Source organism: Macrotis lagotis, chromosome 4 (assembly GCF_037893015.1).
Source record: "Macrotis lagotis isolate mMagLag1 chromosome 4, bilby.v1.9.chrom.fasta, whole genome shotgun sequence".
NCBI lineage: Eukaryota > Metazoa > Chordata > Mammalia > Peramelemorphia > Peramelidae > Macrotis > Macrotis lagotis.
The window spans coordinates 42,770,232-42,794,313 of NC_133661.1; the positions used below are offsets into that span (position 1 = coordinate 42,770,232).

A 24,082-nucleotide genomic window follows, 5' to 3' on the forward strand; every position below is an offset into this window, starting at 1 on the left:
TGCTTTGATCTCCTCATCTGTAAATTGCCTTTGCATATCCTTTGACCATTTGTCAATTGGGGAATGGATTTTTTGTTTTAAAAATATGACTCAGTTCTCTGTACATTTTAGAAATGAGTCCTTTGTCAGAATCATTAGTTGTAAAGATTGTTGCCCAATTTACTACTTTTCTTTTGATCTTGATTACATTGGTTTTATCTGTGCAAAAACTTTTTAATTTAATGTAATCGAAATCATCTAATTGGTTTTTAGTGATATTCTCCAACTCTTCCTTAGTCATAAACTGTTCCCCTTTCCATAGATCTGACAGGTAGACTAGTCCTTGATCTTCTAATTTGCTTATAGTATTGTTTTTTATGTCTATGTCCTGTAACCATTTGGATCTTATCTTCCTAAAGGGTGTGAGGTGTTGGTCTAATCTAAGTTTCTTCCATACTAACAGTTTTTATCAAAGAGGGAGTTTTTATCCCAGTGGCTTGACTCTTTGGGTTTATCAAACAGCAGATTACTATAATCCTCTCCTGCTTTTACACCTAGTCTATTCCACTGGTCCACCACTCTATTTCTTAGCCAATACCAGTTTTGATGACTGATGCTTTATAATATAATTTTAGATCGGGTAGTGCTAAGCCACCTTCGTTTGCATTTTTTTTTTCATTAGACTCCTGGCAATTCTTGACTTTTTATTTCTCCATATGAATTTACTTATAATTTTTTCTAGCTCATTAAAGTGATTTTTTGGAATTTTGATTGGTAGGGCAATAAACAGATAGTTTAGTTTTGGTAGAGTTGTCATTTTTATCATATTAGCTCTACCTATCCATGAGCAGTTGATATTTGCCCAGTTATTTAAATCTGATTTAATTTGTGTGAGAAGTGTTTTATAGTTGTTTTCAAAAAGATTCTGAGTCTGTCATGGCAAATAGACTCCCAAATATTTTATATTGTCTGAGGTTACTTTGAATGAGATTTCTCTTTCTAGCTCTTCCTGCTGTTTCTTGCTAGTCATATATAGGAAGGTTGAGGATTTATGGGGTTTATTTTATAAACTGCAACTTTGCTAAAATTGCTAATTGTTTCTAGTAGTTTTTTAGATGATTTCTTGGGATTCTCTAGGTAGACCATCATGTCATCTGCAAAGAATAAGAGTTTTGTCTCTTCCTTCCCAATGCTAATTCCTTTAATTTCTTTTTCTTCTCTAATTGCTGATGCTAACATTTCTAATACAGTATTGAATAGTAGTGGTGACAATGGGCACCCTTGTTTGACCCCTGATCTTATTGGGAATGCCTCTAGCCTCTCCCCATTGAGTATAATGCTTGTTGATGGTTTCATATAGATACTGCTAATTTTGTTAAGGAACAGTCCATTTATTCCTACACTCTCTAGTGTTTTTAATAGGAATGGATGCTGTATTTTGTCAAAAGCTTTTTCAGCATCTATTGATATGATCATATGATTCCTGATAGGTTTGTTGTTGATATCATTGAGCATACTAACAGTTTTTCTAATATTGAACCAACCCTGCATTCCTGGAATAAATCCTACTTGATCATAATGTATTATCCTAGTGATGACTTGTTGTAGTTGTTTTGCTAAGATTTTATTTAGGATTTTTGCATCTATATTCATCAGGGAAATAGGTCTATAATTTTCTTTCTCTGTTTTAGCTCTTCCTGGTTTAGGTAACAGTACCATATTGGTTTCATAGAAAGAGTTAGGCAGAGTTCCATCTTTCCCTATTTTTCCAAAGAGTTTAAATAGGATTGGAACCAATTTTTCCTTAAATGTTTGGTAGAATTCACTTGTGAATACATCAGGCCCTGGAGATTTTTTTTAGGCAGTTCACTAATGGCTTATTGAATTTCTTTTTCTGAGATAGGGTTGTTCAGGTATTTAATCTCTTCTTCATTTAACCTGGGCAACTTATATTTTTGTAAATATTCATCCATTTCACTTAGATTATCAAATTTATTGGCATAAAGTTGGGCAAAATAATTTGGCATTATTACTTTAATTTCCTCCTCATTGGTGGTGAGTTTACCTTTTTCATTTATAATACTAGCAATTTGGTTTTCTTCATTCTTTTTTTAAATCAAATTGACCAGAGGTTTATCAATTTTATTGGTTTTTTCATAATACCAACTTTTGGTTTTATTTATTAATTCATTAGTTTTTTTGCTTTCAATTTTATTAATTTCTACTTTAATTTTTAAAATTTCTAATTTGGTATTTGGGCATTTTTGATTTGTTCTTTCTCTAATTTTTTTAGTTGCATGCTTAGTTCATTGATTTCCTCTTTCTCCAATTTATTCATATAAGCATTTAGAGCTATAATATATCCCCTGAGAGTTGCTTTGAATGAATCCCATAGGTTTTGGTATTTTTTTTTCATTATTATCATTATCTAGGATAAAATAGTTAATTCTTTCTATAATTTGTTTTTTGGTCCACTCATTGTTTAAGACAAGGTTATTCAGTTTCTAATTTGCTCTGGGTCTGTATCTCCTTGGCCCAGTATTGCATATGACTTTTATTGCATTGTAATCTGAGAAAGATGTATTCACTATTTCTGCCTTTCTGTAGTTGATCATTAGGTTTTTATGTCCTAGTACATGGTCAATTTTTGTATAAGTTCCATGTACTGCAGAGAAAAAGGTATATTCCTTCCTATCCCCATTCAGTTTCCTCCATAAGTCTACCATATATAATTTTTCTAACAATTTATTTACCTCCCTAATTTCTTTCTTGTTTATTTTATGATTCGATTTATCTAGATCTGATAGCGGGAGGTTGAGGTCTCCTACTAGTAGAGTTTTGCTGTCTATGTCTTCCTGTAATTCTTTCAGCTTCTCCTCTAAGAATTTGGGTGCTGTCCCAATGGGTGCATATATATTCAATATTAAAATGACTTTATTGTCTATGTCCAGTTATTCTCTAACTGATAGCATCCCCTCAATTTCCAATTCTTTGCCACTACTAAAAGAGCTGCATTGGTTTTGATCCAATGATTTTACTATTAACCATAACTGCTCAGAAACATAAAAAAGTAGAAAGTAATTGTATATGTATAAAATTATTTATAGTATTTCCTTTGGTGGTAAAGAACTGGGAACTAAAATGGTAAATATTAGTTGTAACATGGGTGAATAAATTATGGCACATGAAGATCTTGGTGCCATAGAAACTAACAAAAGTTATGGTTTCAAAGAAACTGCAGAAGACGTGTATGACAAAAGGTAGAATGAATAGTACAATAACCAAAGCAACAATAAAAAGACAACAACTTCGAACTCTGATGAATATAACAAGTCATGATTTTAGAGGACTGATGAAAAATGAGACCCACTTCTCAACAAAGATTGGACAAACTAAATATAAAGAATGAAATACAAAGTTTTGGGCAGAGAAAATGAGAATTTTTATTGCTTACAGATTTTTTTCTTTTTGTCTTAAGTAGTGTTTAGAGTGAGAGGGAAAGAAAATTGATTGTTAACTAAAAAAATACAACAATTAAAAATAAATACATTTCCAATGATCTTAAATAAAATTGGTAAACAAATCAAAAATGTATATTGCTAAAAATGAATTCATACTCATTTTACCAGTTTTTTCACACTGTGGATACTCTATTGACATTGAAATTTCTAAATATATGCTTTAAAGTAGGGATGATATATAATTTGAGACCAATCTAAAACAGAATTTAGCAAAAGAAAAGGCAAGAAAGACCAATTAAAAAGAAATACTTAATTGAGATATACTAGTAATTATCCAGAAACATGTAGCGATGAAATTATTTTTAACCACTACACACACATATACACACATACACACACACACACACACACACAAACACACACACACACACACACACACACACACACACACAGACACAGAGAGAGAGAGAGATTGAAAGTAAATTTCCAGAAAATTAATGCTTTAAGATAAGAGGCAAGGGAGAGGGGTGATCTAGAAGACCATTACAATTCCTTCTGTCTTAGCTTCTGGGATTCCTAGAGCATACAAAGCTCACTTACTTTTTGGTTTGTGGCTTGCTTCTTTTTTCTCACCTCTTAAATGTATTTTCTTTTAAATGTGGCTGATAGGGGCTGCTTTTGAATATCTATCTTGCATGGTAGGTAAGTTTTCCAGGACATGTACTGTTAATCTCAGGGTTGCTTCAAGCTCTCTGAGTATGAACAGGCAGCAGAGAGAAGCAATAGCTAGGCTGAGCAGTTGAGAAGGTGGTCTCAGTCAAAAGTCTGACAGTCCATGTGGACAAAACAGTGGCCTTACAAGTATTTATTATTATTTTCTTGATTTTTTAAGACAAATAGGGGAGGGGCAGCTAGGTGGCGCAGTGGATAGAGCACCAGCCCTGGAGTCGGGAGTACCTGGGTTCAAATCTGGCCTCAGACACTTAATAATTACCTAGCTGTGTAGCCTTGGACAAGCCACTTAACCCCATTGCCTTTCAAAACCTAAAAAAAAAAAGACAAATAGGGAACAGAGTATTGAATATGAGAAATAATTATTAGATAATCTATACACTTTTCTGTATATCTAGGTCAGTTTCAGAGAAAGAATTATATTGAATTATAGATCTATATTGGGAGGAAACCCAAAGATATTGTCGTCCCACCCTACAGAGGATTCAATTTGTGTTTGTGACTGCATAACATAAGGAGAACTTGAGTCCTGAATTCTGAGTCATTTTTTTTTAGATCAAATAGTGAATATTTATTAAATGCCTCTTATGTGGTTACAAAAAATATTTCTAATTTGTTGAATTAAGTATTTCCATAACATAATAAAATATTATTGCAAACAAATATGAAAATTAACTATGCACAACTTATTATTTATTAAATATACAAACTTATAATATAAATATATTTTTCACCTTTTTTCTTTCCTGCTTTCCCTCCATCCCCAACTGCCTTATTGATGGTAACTATTATATGAAAATAGGTAAATGTTTGTAATATTAACTTCTCTATATGTCTATTCATCAGTTCTTTCACTGATGGCAGATATTATCTTCCTTTATCTTTTCTGTTTTATTTGTGTATTTATAATAGTCAACATCACTTATTTATTCAAAGTTGTTCTTAAGACAATATTGCTAATATTGTATATAGCACTTTATTTTACTCATTTTGCTTTTCATTATGTCATGCATGTATGTTCATGGTTTTCTAAGATCACTGAGATAATCATTTCTTTTAGGACAGTAGTGTTCAATTGGAATCATATACCACCACTTGTTCAGCCATTATCCCATTAATGAGCATCCCTGCAATTTCCAGTTTTTTGCAAACATAATGAAGGATGCATTTTAGAGACTTTAAGTTCTTTTCCTTTTCCACTAATCATCTTTGGAAATAGACCTGGTAGTTCTAGGGCTTGTTGAAAAATATAGAATGTTTAATAACTTTTGGGGCATAATTCCACATTGCTTTGCAAATGTGTTGGATCAGTTCAAAATTTCACCAACAATGAAATAGTGTTCCATTTTTTTTTCTATATTCCTTTCAACATTTTTTGTTTACCCTTTACTTATTTTGGTCAAACTGTAAATATAAAATGAATCATGGTTGCATTGATTTGCATTTTCAAATCAATAATGATTGATTATTATAATTATATGATTATATCATATGATATATTTTGGTTTCCTCATTGAAAATCTGTTCATAACTTTTGACCATTTGTCAGTTGCAAAATGAAATGACCTGTATTCTTATAGATTTGAAAAATTTCCTTATATATTTTTGATAATAGACCTTCATCTGATAAACTATCCCCAATTTTGTGATTTGCTTCTGATTTTGGAAACATTTGTTTTATTTGTTCAAAATCCTTTTAATATAATGTAATCAAAACTATCCATTTTAACACCTAACTTTACTTTCTATCTCTTGCTTATTGATGAATTATTGAACTCTTCATAAGTTTTATAAGTACTACAATCGATGTTCTTCTAATTTTCTTATAATATCTTGTTGCTGTTTTCATTTTAGTTTTAACTTGGTAAATGGTGTAAGATATTGATATATGTCCAGATTCTTCTATAGTGCTTTCCAGTCCCCCCCCCAAATTTTTCAAAATAATGAATTCTTATCCCCAAATCTGGTCTTTACACTTCTCAAATTCAACTTTATTATGTTTTTTTCTGCTGTATATTAAATGTTTCTTACCCTGGACTGTTTAGTTTTGATAATTATTGTTTTATATTATAGTTTAAGATATGATGTTACTAAATCTCTTTGCTTTATATCCCCCATTACTTTCCTTTGATATTCTTGACTTATTGCTCTCCAAAAGAAATTTTCTTATCATTTTTTCTTATTTTTAAATTTTTTTGGAAATTAATAGGGATTGAATATATAAATTGCCTTTAGATAAAATTGTCATTTTTCTATGTTGACCTTACTATCCATGAATTATAAGTTCCTGAATTTACTTTGGAAATGTATATACAAAGGTATTTTCTATTGTCTAGAGTCATTTTAAATGGGAAAGTTCTTTATGTGTCTTCTTTGTGTCTATGCAATCTACTGATCATCTCTATCTGGAATTGGCAGGGTAGTAGTGAAGTTTACACTTATTTGTGTGTGTGTGTGTGTGTGTGTATGTGTGTGTGCATGTATATGTTTGTATTTCTCATGTGTGAGGATATTACTAATTATAGCTAGAAGTGGACATATTTTTGTGATGGATGAAAGAAAAGCTGAATTTGTAGTCAAAAGATCCAATAATGACTTATTTTACTGTCACCTAGCAGAAGTCACTGTACTATTCTATCCTACAGTTTCATAATCTACAAGGCCAACTTCAAATATATATATATATATATATATATATATATATATATATATATATATATATATATATATATAGAGAGAGAGAGACATATATAGATATAGAGATAGAGATATATAATTAAAATTTTTCTCCTGACAAATCAATGCATTTAAATATGTTTATATGTATCTATGTAGGTATGCAATGTTTATTAAATGAAATGTTATGATATTACTATACCAAGCTATACATATGGCACTGTGTTTGGACAGAGAGGGAATAATTTTTAAGAGCAAAGTATTTGCCTTCCAGATCAACACTGATTATATATGCATGCACGCATATATGTTTATGCATATGTGCACATATGAAGATATCAATTAAAACCTATATAAGTCTATGCATACATGTGTATTGTATATGTGTATATATCTACCATCTCTCTTTCTGTCTGTCTATTTAGTCAATAAGTCATGTCCTACTCGACATGTCAATGGGGTTTTCTTGGCAAAGATACTGTAGCTGTTTGCCATTTCCTTCTACAGTGTACATTTTTACAGACGAGAGAACTGAAACAAATAGGTGTTAAGTGCCATGCCCAGAGTCACACAGCTATTAAGTATTTGGGGACAAGTTTGAATTGAGATACTACTTGTTCAAATCTGTTGCTTACTCTGTCTACGTGTCTCTTTCTTTCTCCACAAACACATTTTCATACAATGCAAAAACACACATCCACCTGTGCTTTTACAAACACACATGCATAGCTATAAATAGAGTGCATGTGTATATTTACATGCACATATATGTATTCAAGTATGTATTAATTATGTGTATGTGTGTAAAACATGCCTATATTTATATGCTATAAGTTTATCTTTATATTTTATATGCATGTATATGAATGTGTAAATGCATATACATACATAAAAAGATATACATACACAAACATATATAAAGGTTTTACATAGATATTGATATAATTTTCCTCCCTTCCCCAAAGAACTGTCATTTGTCTAGCTTAGTAAAACAATATTATCTCATTTCAATAACATTTTATCTTTCCCATAATGCTGTGTGATAGTAAGAAATATTAATAGTTCTGAAAAATAGATATTTGACCAATGACAGAAAATATAGGGTTTGATCTGTTTATCCCCTGAAATGTCTTTTTCCCTCTCTGCCATCTTAGGGGCAATATTCTCATCTCTAACACAACTCTTCCCCCTTCAGTGTATAGAATATTGGAAATGGAGTTACCCAAGTTCAAATTCTGTCTCAGCCATTTCTTAGATGTTTGACCTGAAACAAATTACTTATCCTCTTTCATTCTGTTCCCTTATCCATAAGATGGGAATAATAATAATATTTCTTTTACAAGATTGCTGTGAAAATCATTTGAGATGATTTCTTCGAAAGCTTTCAGGTTTATTGCAGTAAACTTTGTGGAACTCCATGGTATGTTTCTTTATTCTGACTCTAACATCCTTAGCTCTTAATCCTGTACCAGCAACAACAACAGCAACAGGGAAGCAGAGGATATCATTCTCTCTCTTTACTTGAAATTGTAGTTGAACTTAGAATTTCTTTAATTCCTTCTGTCTGCTTTTCTTATTTTACAGAATTTGTTCATAAAGAATAGGGGCTAGGTCTTTACCTTCTCATTATTTTACTTCAGTTTTTATGTGTTAAGGATTAGAAGTTCATTCTCTCTATGTCTGTTCCCTTTTCTTGCAATTTGATTTTCCTTCAGCTAGAACAAGAGCTAAAAGAGAAACATGATGAACATGACTTCAAGCTCCCTTTATACAGTGGTAGGTTCTAGAACTTCAGAGTCAAAAATTTAATAGCTCCTGCCCTCAAGGATATTATTTTCTATTGGTGAAAATAATGAGTCTAGATGACTAGTTTGGGAAGGGAAATTCTAGCAAAAGGATGAATCTGGTAGGGATTTCTCTAGGAAATTGTGCTTACAATGAAGAGGATGATATAAGATTCTGAGAGGCAGAGATAAGGAGGGTGCCACAATACAGTTAAAGGACCAGCATATACTTCCAGATAAATGAATAATTCTTTCATGGAGAACTCATTGAAAAATGATATTTAAGAAACCCACAGGGTCAGGGTTTTTGGAGGGGTTGAAACCTGAACTAGAAGAGGGAAGAAATACTTTCACTGATGAAGAAATACTTTTTCTAAAGAACACATATGAATCCTTCATATATCATGCATCTTAAAAAAAACTTTACGGTTTCAAATAATCCAAATAAGGATGTTAAAGATGGCAAAGCCAGGATTCTTTGATAAATAAAATTTCCTAGTGTTTCTGAAATTTAAGCTGGGCTCTGTGGTTATTTGTCAATAGTCTCTCAATCAGCTATTATCTCATTATCATGGTATATGAAGAGCTGACTTGAGGATATCACTCAAATTTCAAATTTCCCAGGTGCAATATTTATGGACACATTGGAAGTCTACAATCAACATTATCTGAAGACAATTTTCTAGGTGACTAATTTAGTTCTAACCTAAGCTTGCTACCTCTGTAGCCTTGGCAGGAGATTTTGCCCATTCTTCTTTTCTCTTCCCACATTTCACATCATTGCTAGTACCTTCAGTGATTACCTTTCATTCACACTATATATTTCATATGTATAATTTTTGTATGTTATCTCTTCATCTAAAATGTGTGTTCTATGAGGCAAGGATTGTGTTTTTGCCTTTCTTTGCAGCCCCTGACAAAATATGTTGCCCCACTTATGGTAAATGTTCTTTGTAGCCCATCTCCTTATAGGAAAGTGATTCTACTGAAAATGAAACCAATAACTGTAATGATCTCCAAAGTCCTATTTTAGTTTTATGGTTCTTTAATAATTCTTCACATTTTGATTCTAGAAATGGTATAATCTATCCTGATTTTCTTGTTTTTTGTTGTCCCTGTATGCATAACCTGGGAATATGCTGTGTTCTGGCATATGATTGAGCTACAAACCAGGAATGGCACTGATGGAGCATAGGAGAAAGTGGTGGCAGTCCATGTGGACATAGTTTTAACTTTGATAGTGCAAATAGGACTTTTTGAGGACTTTCAAAACTGATGGCAAACTTGACCTAATTGCCTCCTTGGAGTCTTCAAATAGTGAATCTCCCAGGTGACCTATCCCATCTAGTACATAAAATGTGTTAAAAAGGAACCAAAAAAAAAATCTTCCTTAGTCATTAACAAGTCCATTCAAAGGTATATTATGCTGTACTTAAAATGGACTCAACATTGTCTGCTTATGTCATTCCTTCCTCCATTTCAAATATTGATTGTTCTTATGGGAAAGCCCATCGTCTTAAAGGTACAGGAACAAACATTATCGCAAGAAGATTGATTTACTATTAATGCCATGATCCATGAGGTAAATGTTTGGTCATTCTATTTTATCATAGCTGTTAGGCTTATATTAATATCAGTTTAATGGTGTAAAATTCAGGTGTTCATGGACCATTCAGAAGAAATGTTTAGCATGGAGAAGAAAAGACAGTGATTGGGGTGGTACATAGAATGTGATCCAAAAAATGCAGCCAATTTTCCATGGATATAGTGGGTGCCCTTCTGTGTCCCTCAGTGGAAGTCCTTTAAGAAAAAGATGATTGACAAATTAGAAATTGTGTTGAAAATAAGGTTTTTTAATACATATTTTGGACCATATGGCCATTGACTTCTCTTCCAATTCTTTAAATATATAATTCAAGAAAGAGGATAATATCCTAGAGATCATATGGTTGAATTTTTTTATTACACAGAAAGGGAGATTGAGAGACATGAAACCTGGAGAGGATCTTAGACATGATTTCTTGAAATTCACTTTTCTTTTGAAAGGAAAGGTACTCTATGGCAGCATTGCTTAGAAAACTCAATACTTTTTCTTTGAAACATTGTCATTCCGCATAATATGATAAGTTAATGAAATACCAAATTAATAAGAGTAGGACTAAAGAAAACAAATTCTATAAAAGAGGCTGTCTGAGAGAAGGGAGTTTAGAAAATTAATTATTAATGGAAATTAAGAGATTCATTTTGAATAAGGAGGAGATTCAGCAAGAAAACTTTCTATTTTTAAACCAAATCATATCCCCAAATTTTCACAGCAATGGTGAAGACAATTTAAAGGGACTTAGCCAGCTGTGTTTTGTTCATGGTCCATATGACATCATTATCTCATAAATAAATGTGTATTCTGGGGAAATTATCATTTTCATATTTCTTTTGTGTTTTAAAAAATAATTTTCAAAATCTAGAAAAAATCTTTTAGATTACTTGAAAATAATTTCAGTTTCCTAATACACTGAGCAGAAAATATAGTTTCAAAGAATCAAAAATCTTCCTGAAATAGAGAAATAAACCTTGACATGAATCTCTCTGGAAGACATGTTTATCCACTGTTGCCTTTTTTACATCTTTAACTCTGTTGAGTCTGTTCTTTTCCAATTTCATAACAATAATTCTTCAAGTAATGATGAAGACCATCATTTCTGAAAATATCAGAAAAGGAGATTTCAAGAAAGAGGCAATTTTTTGACCCTGTTCTGGTGGTGGGTTGTATGATTAGAACCATCAGGCCATAATTTGAGTAATTATTATTTTAGGAAACACTAAACTCCCCCCAATACTACCCATTCTATATAAAAGGATGCTAAAACCACAGTCAAGGAGAGTAGGGAGAGTAATAAATTTAATATCGTAAAACCATTTAGTAGCAAAACCAGGATGGGTTTCTTAATTTCCCTCATGTACTTTCTTCTTCATAATTAGGCAAAAACCTCTGAAGCTATCTGGGATCCTGGCAAAATAACCCAATCAATCTATGAAGTTCTGACTCATGAAAAATTTGCAACACTATCTTTTGGCCAATTAAATATATAGTTAAGTAAAATACAACTATCCAGAAACATAGGAATTAAGCATTTTCTGACTCCCTTGAAACAACTTACTTCCTAAAATATTCATGGGTATATACTCTGGTAAGTATAAAGCAGTCACCATACTAGAAACAGAAAGTGGTTGTGGATATTCATGAAGATTATTCCTTTTGTATTCTTTGCTCTATGTTTTGCCTCAAAATCAATGATCTGATTATTACAGGGGAAAAATGGCTTTGGATTTGTGTTATACATTCATCTGACAGCATTCATTTAGCAAAAAATTATGATTTCCTTTCTCTCTCTCTTCCTTTACTTTTTATGTGAAAACATCATTTAAACCATATATTTCATTCAAATATGAAGGAAATAAGAAAGATGTGGGTATATATGCATATATTTACCTAACACATGATATACATATATAACATATAAGTATAAGTGGCACATATGTATATATGACATATATGTTACATATGCATATTTTTAATCATCTCTATTTAAAGAAGTTTGTGTGTGTATGTGAGTGTGTAAACCATAAGTAGTCATTATTTTCCAGAGAAAGAAAGGGGTGGAGGAAGACTGAATAATTGATAGAGAACTTATCTTAGAGTTGGGTCTCTGATACACTTTACAACTCAATGTTCCAGATATTTTCCAGCTGCCTTGTTCCACTGGGAGAGTAATTTCCTTTTTTGGGATTCCCTCTACCAATGAAATCATAGGATTGAACTTCAAAAAGAAGCTTTCAGTGAGCAAACTTTATTATCAGAGAAATCTCTTATACTCTGAGAGCATTTCCAGGGACCCTAAAAAATAAACCATTTAATCTCTCATTTAGACACTGTGAGTAACATAAATATCCTGAAACTGGTTCTTCCTGATTCTAAGATCATCTTTTTAGACACTTTTCCACTTTTGGGAATTTATCTTTACTAATTCAACCATATTTTCAGTCCCCAAATTCAATTTATTTATCTATCTATACATCATCTCTCTATCCTTCCTATCATCTATCTATCTATCTATCTATCTATCTATCTATCTATCTATCTATCTATCTATCTGTCTGTCTATCATCTGTCTGTCTTCCATCTATCTTGCATTTATCTGCTTTTTCTTTTTCTTTGTTCCTATATTTATCTATTGCTTCCTTCCCTCTCTCCCTCCTGCTCTCCTTCCTTTCTTCCTTCTTTCCACCCCGGCCCCAGACACACATTGTACTTCTCTTATTATTGGAGGATGTCATGACTGGTTAATTCTTCACCGTTGAATATTTGGAAGGCAGGGGAAAAATCGAGAGAATGGTCATTTTTGAAACTAAGGCATTAAAACAGAGGCTAAACTTGGGAGTAGGCATGAACTGAGAGAGTTCATCTGCCAACCTATGTAAGAAATTTTTCTTTAAAGAAACAGAAAATACTAGGCTTTGAACTATTGGAGAGAAAGACAGCAAAAAAAGACTGATTTTTAATATTTTAAAAAATATTGTTGAGACACTTGCTCACCTTTTCTTGTTCAATAAATTGAAATATCTTTCTTAAACAGATTTTTAACTGCTCAAGAAGTTGATCCTTTCTATCTCTGGTTGAGCTATGAAACAAGAAAAATCTCTACAAGCTATAGGACTCGTATGAATACTATACCAGTGACAGTCATGAATAATCAGACTTTTGTGACAGAATTCATTTTGAAGGGACTCACAGACAAACCTCAATTGCAGGTTCTACTTTTTGTCCTTTTCCTCTTCCTCTATACAGTAGCTCTTGTTGGAAATTCTCTCATCGGGGCTGCTATCAGTTTCAGCACAGGACTTCACACTCCAATGTACTTCTTCCTTTTCAACTTGGCTTTGTTGGATGTCATCTGCACATGCACTGCTGTGCCCAAGCTGCTACAGATTCTGGGGGGAGAAGACAAGACCATTTCTTTTGGGGGGTGTATGACTCAGTTGTTCTTCCTGACTTGGTCTGTGGCTGCTGAGCTCTTGCTCTTCACAGCCATGGCTTATGATCGGTATGTAGCGATTTGCCAGCCTCTCCATTATAGCAAGATGATGAGCAGGGAAGTTTGTGTCTCCTTGGCTGGGGCTGTGTGGGGCATCAGTGCATTTGATGCCATAACAAATACCAGTCTCTTGTTGAGGCTTTCATTCTGTGGTCCCAATGTGATCGACCATTTCCTTTGTGAAATTCCTTCTCTACTTCCACTCTCTTGCTCATCTACATATGTGAATGATATCATGACAATTGCAGCTGATATATTCTTTGCTGTTCTGAATTTCCTGCTCACCATGTTGTCTTATGGCTTCATCATTGTTAACATCATGGCAATCCAGACCACAGAGGGCAAAAAGAGAGCTTTTTCCACTTGCTCCTCTCACCTCATTGTAGTGACCATGTACTACTCCACTGTGATCTATGTCTATCTAAGTCCAAGCTCCAGCTACTCCTCAGACAAGAGCAAGATCATGGCTGTTATTTACTCCACAGTGAGTCCTACCTTGAATCCTCTTATCTATACTTTGAGGAATAAGGATGTCAAAAGTGCTCTTGGAAAACTCTTGTTCTTAAGAGGAAATACTAATTAATTGCTTTAAATTCTCAAGAAAGCTAGCTCAAAGAGTTAATATTATTGTTAGGGGAGTTGTGAACTAATTCAACCATTCTGAAGAGAAATTTGGAATTATGTCTAAAGGCTAGCAAATTATACATATCCTTTGATCCAGAAGTTCTATTACTAGGTCTGTATTTCAAAGAGATCATAAAAAAGGGGAAAAGAACTCATATGTCCAATTATATTTATAGCATTTTTGTGGTGGTGAAGATTGGCAATTGAAGGGATTACCATCAATTGAGTATGACTGATCAAAATGTGATATATGAATGCAATAGAAAATTATTGGATTATTAGATACAGTGAGCACATATATTTTAGAAAAATATTTGGAAAGGTTTACAAGAACTCATATGTAAGGAAGTGAGCAGAACTAGAAGAACACTACATACAGCACTATGCTAAAATTAACTGTGATAGTCTTAACACTTCTCAGCAATTCAGTGATCCAGATGATTCAAGATGGAACAATGTTAGTCAACCAGAGAAAGAACTATGGGGTCTGTATAAATAGCAAAGAATATTATTTTCACTTTTTTGCTTTTATTTTGATTTTCTCTTTTGTTCTGATTCTTTCACAACATGATATGTGGAAATAAGCTTAACATTATTGTACATGTATAATTTATATTAGATTGCTTGCAATCATGGGGAGAGGAAAGGGATGTTGGAGGAAAGAAAATTTAAAACTCAAAATTTTACAAAACTATCTTTATAGATAACTATAAAACTATTATTAAGGAAAAAGCTTTTGACATAGCATTATATTAGATCCTATAGAGTACTAGTTAAACAGACAGTTTCTCCATTTTAGGTCACACTTCTATAATACATTTGAGACTGATTAAGCACTTTTTTCTTACAAGCAACTCTGTGAGATAATTAAGTACACAGTGTGATTATCCTTTTATGGATAAGGAAACTGAGATAGAGAGTCTGTGATTTTTCAAAGGTCATATAGCTAGTAAATTACAGGTAAAATCTAGGTCTCAAACTCAGTTTTCTTGGCTCAGTTTTCCCCAAAATAAATCATGAATACTCAGAAAATATGTGATAGAATTAAGAATAGAAACAATAATGACACCCTCTTCCCTTTAACATTAACTATATGGACTATTGTGTGACTTGGAATTAAAGTCCTTTGATTTCCTTTGCATGGAATGAATAAATAGGATTATGGAAAAAAGATTGAAGTCAGAAAAACAAAAGGTTTAAACAATATTAATCAATGACATACCCTAAACTTAGATTCCAGGTGTTTACCTGATGGAAGATTACATTCCATTGTGTCAATATATATTTAAATTCAATTCAGCCAAAATTTATTAAGTACTGTCTCTCTCCTCATCTCTGCATCATAGGCATGTCTAGCTTCCTCTATGTCTCACCCCTAAAAATCTCACTTTCTACAGGAAACATTTTTTTTAGGTTTTTGCAAGGCAAATGGGGTTAAGTGGCTTGCCCAAGGCCACACAGCTAGGTAATTATTAAGTGTCTAAGACCAAATTTGAACCCAGGTACTCCTGACTCCAAGGCCAGTGCTTTATCTACTGTGCCACCTAGCCGCCCAGGAAACATTTTCTAATCCTTCCTAATTCCAGTGCCTTCCCTTTGTTGATTAATTTCTATTTGTATAGCATGTATCTTTTTTCTATTTCTTTAGTATATTTTCTCCCTAATTTTATCCTGGAGAGACTATTTTTAACTCTAATGGTGTCTCCAATATTTAGCACAAATATTTATTATCTGATTGTTCTTCAACATGTCAGACAGCCATTAGGCTACTTTCTGAGAATACACAGACATTTCAAGTTCAGGAAAAAAATGGAGGCACAATATGAAAGGTTTAATTGTGTAAACAAGTTCCCATTTTAAGAGGGGGGAAAAAAATCAAATCTTTTCCTTCTTTAACAGGAATTCAGCTGGTAATTATCCTGTTTTTAATTTCATCCACACTTTGCGTGTACTAATCTCATCAAGAGTGTCTGACTTTTGCTAACCAAAGACCTATTGAATACATTGTATTTAGAAAGGTGATCTTGGGTTGCTTACTGTCTTTTTAAATGCTTTCAATTTAAAAAAAAATATTCTAAGATGTATGCATTTTAGCTATTTCAATGACAATTATCCAATCCCTTCAGATGCAAGTCAGATTTTAAGAAGAAATTCAAAATACTGGTGTCCTGGTTTCTATATGCTTGTAAATCAATAAATATATATGTTCTTGTCAAGTTTAGTGTTCTTCTATTTATGCTACTTATATTATTCAGCTATTAAAAAGTTCATTGAGAATATTTTGATTGGCTCTTACCAAAACATTGATGAATTTATAATAATCTCTTTTTTAAAATTTTTACAAGGCAGTGGGGTTAAGTGGCTTGCCCAAGGCCAGCTAAGTAATTATATTAAGCATCTGAGGCCAGATTTGAACTCAGGTACTCCTGTCTCCAGGGCCAGTGCTCTATCCACCGTGCCACCCAGCTGCCCTAATATTCTTTCAGCAAATCATTCTACTTAGGAAAATTTATTTCCCCATATTCCTAGTTCTTCTAGTACCTTATGGATATAATCTTTGAACTCTTGATGAAAATCAAAAAATATGGGAGACATTCAAGAGATCAGGACCTATTACACTAGATCTGTGGCAATTAGTACTCTTGTTAATTTTTCAATTAATGCTTGTTCATAATTATTGTGCTTTTTGGTTAACATGTGATGACTGAACTTGTAATGCTTGGATTACTAAATATATTATCAATGATAGATTTTCTGCTGACAAAAATATTTTATCTTTACTTTTCATTGTACCAAATAAAATGAATAAATAGATTTTATTCTGTGGCTGTGATACTTTTTTGCTTTACATTATTTCAGTGAGGTCCGAAGTCCCAACTTATACATCAGTGGATTACTGAAATATCTGTCTGAAAGTCAATGTACAACATTAGACGAGTAACAGTGGTCATCATAGTTTTGGGTTTTTTTCTGTCTTTTTTCCTGTTCTGTCTTTAATCTATTAAAATCTTTCATTCAAGAAATCAGGAACTGACTTACTGTTCTATTGTTTCCCCTATATATAGCACACTTACTTTCATGTAAGGGTAGCTAGGTGAGACAGTGCTTAGAGCACTGGCCTTGGATTCAGGATGACAGAAGTCTGAATATGGCTTCAAATACTTGACTATTGCTAGTTGTGTGACCTTGGGCAAGTCACTTAACCCTGACTGTCTCATATTCAGGGCCATCTCCAGTCATCCTAATTCATATCTGGTCACTGGACCCAAGGTGAAATTGAAGCTGGTGATTTAGCACAGAACCCTCTCATTTAAATCCAATTCACATGCTTGTCATGGCATCGCTTCCTGCTGTCATGGTCTTCTACAATAATGAAGGATAAACATAATTATTATTTGTATATAGTAAATAAATGTCTTTCAGCATACATTATATTTAACATGTTACTAAATTATCATCAAAATTAGCATACAGTGAAGTAACTATGTATGTAAATATATGGAAACAAAAGAGAGTGGTGATTCAGTGGAAAGAGAGGACCATCTTGGAATCAGGAATATTTAGATATTTCAGTTGCATTCAAAACTGACCTCAGACATTTATTAGCTGTGTGACTCTGGAGAAATAACCTTGTTTACCTTAATTTCCTTATTTATAAAATGAACTGGAGTAGGAAATGACTAAGTGAGATATAAATCCACTTAAAAATATAGAGAGACTCCTCTAAGCAAAAAAAAAAAAGTTTATTTTGACTTTTCTTGAGAAAAGGTCATACTTGAAGTCTCAAAGGTAGTGAAGATCAAGGAGCTGCCCCAAATTGTCAGTCAAGCTATATTAGATGGTCTATCATGATCCCCTACACCTCCCTATCATCTCTTTCTATCAACTCATTAGTTAGTCTTCAGAGTTACATTCTACTTGTGAAAATCTACCCAAGCAACAAAGAAAAGAATGAAAGGTTTTCAGATGGTGAGAATAACCTTTAGGATTATAGTTATCTTATTGAAGTAACAGTCTACTTATCATCAAACAAGGGGAGACTTATGAGTTTCGTTTGAATGCAAAATTTTTCTCATAGGAACACTACTGTTTTCCCAGTTAAGATAGCTTTCTCATCAAATAGATGACTAACTAAAAATGCAAGGTCTCCCTGGAAATAGTCCACTGTTCCTCCCCACCAACAGAATTGGGAGGGTGCCTGGTTTGGAATGCAAGGTCTCTCTCCCTCTTTCTTCTAAGAATAGTCTAAGAGTAATAGTTTGTCACTGTTTTAATGTTTTTTTAACCCTGAGAGGACTTAACTAGGAATATTTATTCTTAAGAGGGAATATCCCACTCAATCCCTCCTCTTTTTTTTCTAAATATATATGCACATATATTTGGCATCTGAAGTCCTCTCACATCCTTGATACCCTCTCAGGTTCTATTCTCTCTTCCTGTCTACTTGGGACCCATCTTCTTGGAACCCCGACCAAACAACCCATACACACATCATAGACACAATGGAATAGGATGAACTAGTCTAGTTTCTCTCTCTTTTCCCCTGGAGACAGTCAGTATCTTTCTGTATCAGCAGAGTCCATTCCAGTCTCCAATTTGGATGGCTTGTTGAGATCTCCTCTTCTGGTAAAGGAATTTCTTAACACAACATCTTATCAAACAGATTTATATTTTCATCATTAGACCATAAAATTCTAAAGCTATTAACATTCACATTTTGCCTTACTCACTGTCACATTGATGTATATATATATATGTATATATGTATGTATGTATATATACATATATATTTTTTTTAACAAAAATACAACTTCCTTAATTGTTCACTTCATAAGTGAGTACATTAAAAATTATCAAGTTAACTTGAGTTTATAACATTTACATTAGATGGACTATCTTTGTAAAGTGTCCAGCAAGTGACATACAAATGGCCTTAATCTCTTGCTCTTCATTAAAATAAAAACTTGAGTGTCCTTAACTAAAATAAATTCTTCTTACTTCCCAAAATGTTTCTTAACTAAACTATAGGTGATTCTTTTCCTGATATACTCAGCTGATTTATATTCTTTTCTCAAAGCACAACTTGAAACTGCTACTGCACAGAAGTGTATCTTGAGATTATATAGCCTTCTTTATTCTTCTTACCTAAATTTCATTTTCCTAGCACAAAATAAAATAAAAGAAAAGAATCTTAATTCTTCTCAAAGCCATATAGCTAACACCAGAGGTTCAAACCATATGTTGGCCTATCTAGTTAATAAACTCCACTTGACCTAAAATTTCTATATCAGATTGACTTTTAGCAATTTACTATGAAGATCTAGGACATCAAAGGAAAATTCCCTTATAGATATAATTTTGAGTGTCAGTTTCCAGGTAGGGGGTCATGTGGATAGTCAAATGCTTTAAGTTGAATTTTAGATTTATCCGGTAAGACATTATTCAAATGTCACATGTGGGGAAGTCAGGTCAAAATGGTGCAACCTCAGGTCATACTGAAAAGTCACCCCTTCGGCTTTTTCTCTCAATACACCTGTCACCTTTGTAGTGTCCATACTTCCTTCAGGCTTCTGGACTTCAAGAAAGCATTGACTCAATAACACTTCCTTGGCTGCTCATACCAGATGTCAGACACAAAACAAAAGCCAATTAAAAGTCCCATGATCTAAAATAGTAATTCCATCTAATTAGATCTACAAGTGAATCCACTTCAGAAGGACTAAGTGCTAATTTTAATCTGGAATGAAGGATCACAATCAGCCCCCTTCCCTACATATATACATATATATATATTACCCATATCTACTCTGAGTTTCCCTGTCATCAGAATACATTAAATAAAGTGACTTTCTAAACATTCAAAAAGTAGTGAATTTCCCCCAGCATATCTGGAGCATTCCTTGACATGAAAAACAAACAAAAAACAACCACTTCTTCACAAATATGTTTCATAAGTCAACTAGAAGGTTTATCCCTCTGGTAGCACTAACTTCTAATCTGCAGACCCACATCCCTTTGTCTCAAATCATATCTGTTTTATTTCTGGACAAAGATGGTATATCAGAGGCCTCTTGGCTAGCCTGCTGTATTGCAATAAATAAACACCTCCTTTGGCTAGGGGACTATTTTTAGAATTCTCACATAACAATTATCTAGAGGTTGTAAAAGAAAAAAATCACAAATTATTATCATTATTTTCTTTCCCATTTTGCACAGGTGCTTTTACTTCAAAGCAAACATCCTCAACTTTGAGATTTTATATATATATGTATGTATTTGACAAGTTCTTATGCAAACAATTCTCTATATTAAATCTGTTTAATTATTAGCAATGTTTGAAATACAAATTATTACTTTTATGAATTCATTCAACCCACTAGAATATCTCAAGGGTCTCTAAATTTAACAAAACAGTAATAAGTGTAACACATTAAAAACTAGATTTCACAAAGCACTCTTTCCATTATTACATTTATACCTGAACCTACAGATCTAGAGCAAGGTCCAACACATCATTTAAAAAATTCCAGGGAACCCAAAGAGTTATGACCTTTGATTATTTCCATCATTATCCCTACAAAGCAATCAATCACTAAGTCTAGGTTTGACTACATTACAGTAAAATAGTTTATATTTTCAAAAGTAGATCACATGTTTGATAACACTCTTCAACATCTTATGCATTGTTCAGTTATCTAATTAGGCTACATAATTTTTAATTTCCTAATCATTTTCCAAAGCCCCTCATATTTATACAAATTGATTGAAAAGGGTATCTTGCAGTTAATATGTACCTCCTCATCTTATACACTATTCTTCTGAATCTGCATTTAATATGGGGGAAGAATATGAAATTTTACTTCTTTAAAATTTAAACATTAAATTCTTAACTTACATGAAACAAAATTTTCATGCTGACATCTTATTCTCTTAAAGCAAAAGAAAACAACAGATTCTCTTAAAGTTAACCTTATAATTATCTTTTACATTCAAACCTCTTTTAAATTTGTTCTTTATAAGCCTATCTCTTCTTCCAAAAAAAATCACTTCTACTTTCAAAACCAAGAAAATGCGATTCTCCATTAATTTTGTCATATATATGATAATTTCAAAAGCCCAATGTACACTTTTTACCAATGCCAGTGTTATATTGACACATATAATTTCTTCTTCTTAAATAACAAATATTACATAAGCTACATTGATCTTACATGTAGATATTTCCTTTTATAAACATGAGGTGAAAAAACAAAGCCTTTCACAGATTCTCTGGGCCCAGAGATATTATCTGTTGGCAAAGTATTCTCTAGTTTTCTCATAACAAATCTTTGCAAATATGATAGGTTAAACCTCAATTCATTCATTATTATAATGCAATTTTACATTCTCAAAAAAGTTGTTTGAATCTGTTCTTATACAAAGTTTACTAATTATTCACTACATATTTCAATTTCATGTATATGTCCTGTGATCCCTAAAATTTTACAACACAGAAAAATTCTTAAGACCATTTGTTGCTAAAAATCCCTTTTTTATAATTAAATGATTTTCTTTATACATCTCTTAAATTCCAAAAGTCATATTCAAAATAACCTTAAATCATTTTCTTTTTCAAAGCCTAAAAATGTTTGCAAATTCTGTTTATCTTTATCAGTGCAATTCTAACTTCTCATTGTTCTAATTTATAAGAGTTTTCTATCCTTTCTGACAAACATTTCTTAATATAAGAACATTTCATATTCTGGGAATTGGAGATTCCCCTCAATTTGAGATATTAAAGTAATATGTACTAATTCTTTACCTTTACTGTTTATCATTACTCACTCACCCCAGATATTTTTCCAGATACATAAACCCCAAACATATTTTGAATCTGTGTAAAATGTTACCTTCTCCTTGTTTAGTAATTCTAAAGCTTGATTAAGAGCACCTAACTCATGGTATATCCTGACAATAGTTTTGGCAGACTCCCAGTCTCCACCAAAGCTATTCTCTCCCTATCTATGACAGCATTTCCATTAATTCTTTTTCCTCCTATAACACGAGGAGGCATAAAATAATAAAATAATAAAAAAACAAGCTTTTTTTTACACAAACCCCTTAATTCAGTTTACCTTCAGATTACCTTGTATAAAAGATTGGCACATTATAGAATCAATAATAACATAATAAAAATTAACATTTACCTAGCAATTGCTTTCATATCACACTTTTTATCTTATTGGGTTTATTGCTTTTCCAATCTATTCACTGATAGTTATTGCATAAGTGGTAGTGTAATGCAATTTTCAGACTACCATAACCTCATTTAAGCATATATCTCCATTTGAACTTTTAGTTTTTAATACTAACCCCCCTTTTTAAATTTATTTTTAAATCACCTCCCAAGGCTTCCAAAATCCCCAAATCAATCCCTTTGTTTATAAAATATCAAACCTGCTCAAATCTGCTGTCTACATGCTTTAACCAATTTCCATACTTAACAAATGGTTCAAAAACCCCAATTGTCTCCATACCTTGATTCTCCTCCCAGTTCTTTCAGAACCCCTTACTCAGACAATATAACTTCCATTTTCCCTTAATATTCTTTTCCACTGTTCTTTTTCATTAACTCTTTTTGATTGTAGTTAATACTGTTCTGAACTAGCTATATAAATCACAGACATGATTCCATTTTCCACAATGCATTTTCCATTTGAAGGATTTGATCTCTAATACTTCTTGATTTTAAGTGGTAAAACTTATGAGAAGACAAACAGCTGCTCAAAAAAAAAAATCTCACAGCCTAATTGGAATATTACCTGCTCCCTTCTTCAGATAGAATAAACCATAAAACTTTTCTCATAAGGAGGAAGGTATAAAATCTTTCTTGGGGGCTCTTCTGTTCTTAAGTCCCCACTTGTTCTATTACTCTTTGTAATAGCTAACATTAGAAGAATCTATACTAATAAACTCCTGAAACTATAATGTTAACATATCATTATGGTAAAAGATTAACTATTTGTTTGCCTTTTCTGGCATTTCTGTGTAATCAAATTACATACTTTAGAATTAACCTGACTCTCTTGACTTTCTGGAATTTATTTTCCCAAAACTTTCTCAAATTAAAGCAACATTTCTTTCTATGACTTTTTTATTTAACATATTTGGTAATTTTCATTGTCTCTTTCCTGTCTCTTTAACTTCAAAATAAGGTTCCTTTTAACACTTATTTTACTAAGACTTTATGAAACAATTCTCTCTATTATTAATTAGTCCTTTTTCTTAATAAATTCCCCTTTTGCTCTCATTTCCATCCCAAGGTCTAGAGATAACAAACCAAAAAGGAAAACAAAACAGGCAAGTGCCCAGAGAAAAGAAGCAGGTTGGGGGAGAAGGGACAGGAGGAGAAATCATTCTGGCAACACATAATCACAGTGAAGAAGTGGGGAAGAGCAAAAATCAACAGCATTTTATCATTTTTCTGCACTTTTCCATTTTTACTTTGGATTTCTTCCCCATTATAAAGTCTAGACCCTAGAACTTTCAGCTAGCACTTCTGGACCCTTCTGTCTTGTCCTTATGGCCTCTAATCAATTGGACTTCTTTAAAATCTCTCCCTGCAAATTTTATTAATTGCTTCGGAGTATTTCTATCCCTGCACTTTTTTCTGTCCCCATCAGACACAATCTGCAGATTTGATCTGACATGGGAGCAACAAGGATCCGTCATCCAGGGCTATACCCGGGCTTGT

General features: G+C 32.6%; 2 protein-coding genes across 3 annotated transcripts in view; both read left to right on the forward strand.

Moving 5' to 3' along the window:
• Positions 1–24,082, forward strand: part of LOC141520794 (olfactory receptor 13A1-like) — a 396,576-nt gene that overhangs the window by 261,112 nt on the left and 111,382 nt on the right. The window lies entirely within an intron of this gene.
• LOC141523052 (olfactory receptor 13A1-like) lies at positions 13,376–14,354 on the forward strand. Its single transcript, XM_074236338.1, has one exon. It carries the CDS (start codon positions 13,376–13,378, stop codon positions 14,306–14,308), a length of 933 nt encoding a protein of 310 aa, XP_074092439.1. The 3' UTR covers positions 14,309–14,354.

Excerpts from the sequence above, each read along its gene's own strand:
- LOC141523052 (XM_074236338.1), top strand. The coding sequence starts at position 13,376 with ATGAATAATCAGACTTTTGTGACAGAATTCATTTTGAAGGGACTCACA.